The sequence below is a fragment of the Glycine soja genome, chromosome 1 (genome assembly GCF_004193775.1).
Source record: "Glycine soja cultivar W05 chromosome 1, ASM419377v2, whole genome shotgun sequence".
Taxonomy (NCBI): Eukaryota; Viridiplantae; Streptophyta; class Magnoliopsida; order Fabales; family Fabaceae; genus Glycine; species Glycine soja.
Window position 1 is genome coordinate 23,746,684 of NC_041002.1, and position 6,260 is coordinate 23,752,943.

At 31.4% G+C, this 6,260-nt stretch overlaps 1 protein-coding gene across 1 annotated transcript; it reads right to left on the reverse strand.

Moving 5' to 3' along the window:
• Positions 1–3,954: 3,954 nt before the first annotated feature.
• Positions 3,955–5,283, reverse strand: LOC114413486 (proline-rich receptor-like protein kinase PERK10). The gene has a single exon (XM_028377936.1). It carries the CDS (start codon positions 5,065–5,067, stop codon positions 4,288–4,290), a length of 780 nt encoding a protein of 259 aa, XP_028233737.1. The 5' UTR covers positions 5,068–5,283; the 3' UTR covers positions 3,955–4,287.
• Between the last annotated feature and the right edge of the window lie 977 nt (positions 5,284–6,260).

The window sequence follows — 6,260 nt, forward strand, 5'->3', positions numbered from 1 at the left end:
TTTAAGGCAACCTAAAGTTGCTATTCACTTTGAGTTTCAGATTTTTTCATATGGGTGAAGTGGGTTAGCCTGAAGAAGACTTGAATTTTTAGAGTGTGAATTATGAACCATGATTATTACCGACATGAGGAGAGAGGAACAAGAACAGAGAAGTGAGTTATCACTTATGAGCACTATTATGACCCTTTTAAATGTTTTAAAAAAAATTGATATTAAATAACAGATATATTCTTATTACAAGTGAAGAAATTGTTGATTTTTTTTCTAAAATTTATGATGGTGGTTGTTAATGACTCAGTGAGTGCATTAAAAGTGTCATATATATATATATATATATATATATATATATATATATATATATATATATATAAAGGCCTGAGGTGCAAAGACAAAATGGCGGAGTATCCATATTATGGGCCATTGCTCATTGGGCTTCAGGCTTTATATTTATTTTTGTATATAGCTTTGCCCGAACATGTAGGCGGGAAAGTTGAAAGAAATGGATTTTAAAAGAGTTAACTGAATTACGGAAAAATAGTCAAATTCATGATTGAAAATTTGAGGCGTTAAAAAATTGGTTTCTAAAAAATGAAAAAAAATTTAAATTTAGTCCCTCAATGTATAAAAAGTGTGATAAATTAATCTTACAAATAATTTAATAACAAATTGATCCCTAAACTTTACAACTTAATATCAAATTAGTCTTAAAAATATAACTTATTGTCAAATTAATCCTTGAACATTATAATTTAATGATAAAATAGTCTCACAAATTTAATGACAAGATTAGTTTGTCACACTTTTTGCACATTCATGAACTAAATTTGTATTTTTTATCTTTCAGAAGTTAATTTGTCACTGCATCGCATTATTGAAGATGAATTTGATTATTTATCTTATGTTCCTTACTTCTTTTTAGTTTGTACTATATTAGTTTTGGTTTATTTTTATTTAATTAAGTTTGTCCTCTTTAAAGATTAAGTAAATTTAGACTCATTATTAATTTATTGAGAAATGTTAAAAACACTCTTTTAAACACATTTTTTATTGGTTAAAATGTTTTGAAAATTACAAAAGATAGTGGATCCTACCTCATATTTAATGTATCTCTCATGATTGTTTAATTTTCAATAAATATCAACCAATTGATAGGATGTATGTTGGGAGAAATGTATAATGTGTTGATAGCATTCCTCTAATTTGTTTTATCAAAAAACTATGAAATCATTATTTATAATTAAATATTTTTGTTACAAAAATTAAGGTGAGTTGAGTCTTGTGAACTTTTTAAGATAAGGATATGTTTCAAGGTTCAAAGAACAAAGAACACTTACGGATCACCTACTAAGAAGGTTTTAACATCAATAACGAAATTCAAACCAATAATCCACATCCGTTTGGGATACAAGTTTGATCCTTACTAAATGAATTAACCTTCGTTGGTATTTTTATTTAAATATTTAAGAGTATATAATGAATTTGAAATATTTAAAAGTAAAAAAGTGAAAAGTTTGAAAATTTTTATAAGATAGGATATCATGATTTGAGTGAGGCAAATTTGAAAATTTTCATTTGAATGATATGATGTTTTAGTTATTAAATTTTAACTATATTTTTTAAAATTCACCAAAAGAAAATTAAAACAATTTAGTTAATTTAATTTGAGAAATTTTTAAACTAGACATAAAAATTTAATAATTTTACACAAATAAATTAATGATAAAAGTAAATTTATTTAATTTTAAAATAAAAGCCTTAAAAAATCATATATTGTTAAAAAAAATCTGAAGAGCAATCAAAAGAATTGAAATAAATCCAGCGTGGGCATGGTACCTTGAATCTTGAGGTATCCACAGTCAAACAAAATATATAGGAAGAAAGTCATGAGAGTGTGGAATTAAATAATAAGTAAGAGCTTAGAACTTTGAAGAAGAAACGCTTTATGTAATCATGAGTCATGGATAGGGTGAAAAAGTGAACTATTATCGCATAGAGAAAAAAGAAACACAAATCAAATAAGTTAAGTCTCTTTTATAAATTAACTTACATACTTTTTATATTAAATTTATATATATATATATATATACTTTATTTTCAGAAAAGTGAAATTTAAAAAATCTATATAAGTATTTATATAAAAATTGAACGGCGAGGATGAGTGACCGTTCCCTTATATGAAAGGAAGAAACAAAAGTGATGCAACAGGTAGAAAAGTTCAGCGCGGCAGAACGTCACGGAGAAGACACCAATGCATAGTAAAAGATTTTTCATGCCTTATCTACATACTTATTATTGGAAAAAGTTTTTGGTTTTTACTGTTTACTTTTCTCTTCATAATTATTTCATATACTTTTTTTAATGAAAAATATTATTTTAGGTTATAGATGTAGATTTTTTTATATTATTTACATTTTGTACATATACTAACTAATACGTTTTCAAGAAAATATATAATCATATTAATAGAGAAAATAGACTATACATGATTAAAACAATCATAAATTATTATGTGATAATACCTTTAAATTATACTAATATAGTGATTTCTATTTAATTAACTTAATAAAACTATTTTACATTATTAGTCATAATTCTTATTAATATTAAAAATATGATATATTTTATATTAATCGGTTAATCTGTAAAAATTAGTTCAAGGGTAAGTCGTGCAATAGTATTTAATATATTTATAATATGAAATTAAATAATTCATATTATGATGATAATTTGTTTTAACATGGAATGTATAAATTAATTTACTCATGACTAGTCTAAATTCATATGTGATTCCAAATTTGAGCTTTGAGTGTACATTTATATGCTAAATATTCAAAGAGAAACTTTTATCTCTTATAATAATAATTTTTTATGTAACTCACAATATTTTCTTCCGTATAAAATACATGTGTCCTCATAAAAAATAACCAAGATAATGTTTACAAATTTAGGTTGTTGTAATATAATTTTCAGTAGTAGTTAAGGTTCGGTAATCAAACACTCTATAGTCTATAGAGTTATTACATTTATTTTCATTCAAATTAAATAAACCTTAATGTTAGATAAGCTTCTCCTAAAATAATTGATTTTAACTTACAGATAAGTTAATTTCATCTTATAGAATAAACTTGTTTCATTTTTCACTCTTATTTTCTTCTTTTAAAAATGGTTATAAAAAATTATCAAAACAATATTATAATTTCCATACAAAGATAATTGGCTGACTCAATGGTAACTAAGGATATTTTATATAACTAGGGATCTCTAACTAGCATATTGTGTTTGGTGTTACTGTGTGGATGATCTGGAAGATTAGAAATAAATGTATTTTTAAAGGTGTTCATCCTGAGGTTAATATAGTTATAGCTCAAGTTAAAATCTAGATGGATGCAATCCTTAAAAGTAGGCTTAAGCTTCTTCCTCACATGAAAAATTCCTACTCTTGGATCTCTATGGGTTGGAAATCTCCCCCTCAAGGTTGGATTAAAGCTAATGCTGATGGATCAGTTCGTGGTGGAGGACACTTTGCAGCCTGTGGAGGAGTTTTCAGGGATTCTCAAGGTGACAAGGTGTGTGGCTGGCTGGTTTTGCTAAAAACCCGGGTGCTTGTTCTGTGTTGATGACTGAGTTATAAGTTATTTATACTGCTATCGAGTTAGGTTGGCACAACAATATCAGGAAGCTTTGGATTGAATCTAATTCTGCTATTAGTGTTCATATGATTACTTCACAAGTTCCATCTACTCATCATTTTGCTTCTATTTTGAATAGGATTAAATCCTTTTTGTTGAAAGATTGACAAGTTAGGATTACTCATACGTATAGAGAAAGTAATGTTGTTGCAGACTTTTTGGCTGCTCTTGGTCACACTTTTGGTTTGGGACTTTGTTATGAGCAGAAATTCTGTTCATAAGGATCCTAGCTTTCGAGATCTAGGTGTCTCCAGAAAAGGAAAGATTAAGGAAATAAACTTTTGATTATATTGCTTGCTTTCATTTGAATACATTGTTTGCTATTTATAAGCTCTTGGTCTGCTAACACTTTGGTAGTGGTGCTGTGGCATATTGCCTTGGAAGAAAAGCAAAAGCAAAATGCAAAAAGTGAAAAAGCAATCCCAACAGAATTGTACTGCACAGCCACAGAAGGACAGCCCTTGCTCACTCCACTACCTACTGCATTTTGTTGTTGTTCCTTGTTCCTAATCATAACAGGTTGTCTCCACCTTGTCTGTTGCTATTTCTTCTTCAGTGTTGGATTGCTCTGTGCTGAATTACTCCACCTTGGGTTGATTCATAACATTCCTACGCCCATCCGAAAACACCTTGTCCTCAAGGTGTTACGAGTCCGTCGAGGTCGTCCAGGATCCCAAGGTCTGTACCGGCAAGGTTCCTTTGGGTCAGCCGCCTTCCTTAAGGTAAAAGTAGCTGGTTGACACTTGCGTGCAACCATGGCCGACCCATAGGGCACAATTCCCGTCTCAAATAGTGCCATGACTTTATGTTCCAAAATCTTGTCATGCGGAGCCGCTTCACGACCATAATGAACCATGAAACCAAAGAGGTTGTGGAGGGAAGTCACGGCACGGAGGTGGCTGAGCTGGGTGAAGATGGAGGATGACATGTGGGCGAGTTGGTGCTTGTTGTCGGCGGCAAGGTGAGGAACAGGCATGGGAAACGGAGTTGGTAAGGGTGTGGTGTGTTTCAGCATGAGTGCGGGTTGTGGTGGCGGAGTTGGCAAGGGCGTGGGTGCGGTGAGTGGGGGTGACTGAGGCGGCTTGAGCGGCGGAGGCAGTGGCGGGGTCAGCGATAGAGGCGTTATTGGAGTGTGTTTTAGGACTGTCTTCGCAGAGGAAGAAGATGGAGGTATGGGTGACTGGTGTTGACGGGCTTCTAACATCGTAATGCGGTGAATGAGTTCATCTAGTGTGTTGGTGACATGGAGTTGGTTGGAGGCTAGCTTGGCTATGGTTGCTTCGATGCGTTCCATTCTGGTTTTGGGCGGAGGTGCTTCAACCATGGTTGGAGGGTTCAATGAAAGCACCAAATTATTATGAGCAGAAATTCTGCTCATAAGGATCCTAACTTTCGAGACCTAGGTGTCTCTAGAAAAGGGAAGATTAAGGAAAGGAACTTTTGATTATATTGCTTGCTTTCATTTGAATACATTGTTTGCTATTTATAAGCTCTTGGTCTGCTAACATTTTGGTAGTGGTGTTGTGGCATATTGCCTTGGAGGAAAAGAAAAAGCAAAATGCAAAAAGTGAAAAAGCAATCCCAACGGAATTGAACTGCACAGCCACAGAAGGATAGCCCTTGCTCACTCCACTACCTACTGCATTTTGTTGTTGTTCCTTGTTCCTAATCATAACAGGCTGTCTCCACCTTGTCTGTTGTTATTTCTTCTTCAGTGTTGGATTGCTCTATGCTAAATTACTCCACCTTAGGCTGATTCATATCAGACTTCATGTTTTTAATGTCCCTCCAAAGAATTGTATATGGTTGTAATAGACTAATGTAGTGGGAACTCTATTCCCAAGAAGAGTCTTGTTGTTATGGCCTGCCACTTTTTCTCATTATATATATATATATATATATATATATATAGTAATAGATACACTATTCACTAGTGTACATAAACATCTAACTCAATTATTACTTTATAAAATTGTTGCTTCTTTGTAATTTTCACACTCCATTTAACTCTTAAGTTGTGTTTGGTATTAAAGAGAAATAAAGTAAATGAAAATAGGTGAAAAAAAATGAAAAGATAAAGATATTTTGTTGAAGAGAAATAAAGATGTGAGTAAAAATAAGTAAGAAATAGTAGAACTCCCACGAACTTTAAAGTTATTTCTCATTTTAATCTGGTGCTACAAAAGCATTTCTCAATTTTATCCGTGCTTATTTCTATCGTGTAAAACAAAAACAGCATTAATGTCTAGCAAGTATATATCCCCAACTTGTATACTCATAGTTAATGCAACCAACTGTAACTATAGACAATTCCCATCTATAGAATTCATGAAGTCACGGTGATTGACAAAGAACAGCCTGGTTCCTTGCATTCCGAGTTGAGTAGAATAATTGAACAGCAAATGAATGTTCACATGTGTAAGCCATGCATGTGTTCTACACTTCTATACTAAGTTTGAATCTTGTCCTCATTTACATTGGTTTTTAATTTAATTTTATTAATATATCGAGCAATTTAAATGTTAATGTACGTATATTAAAATGAATTAGATTGATTTTTTCTAAATTAAT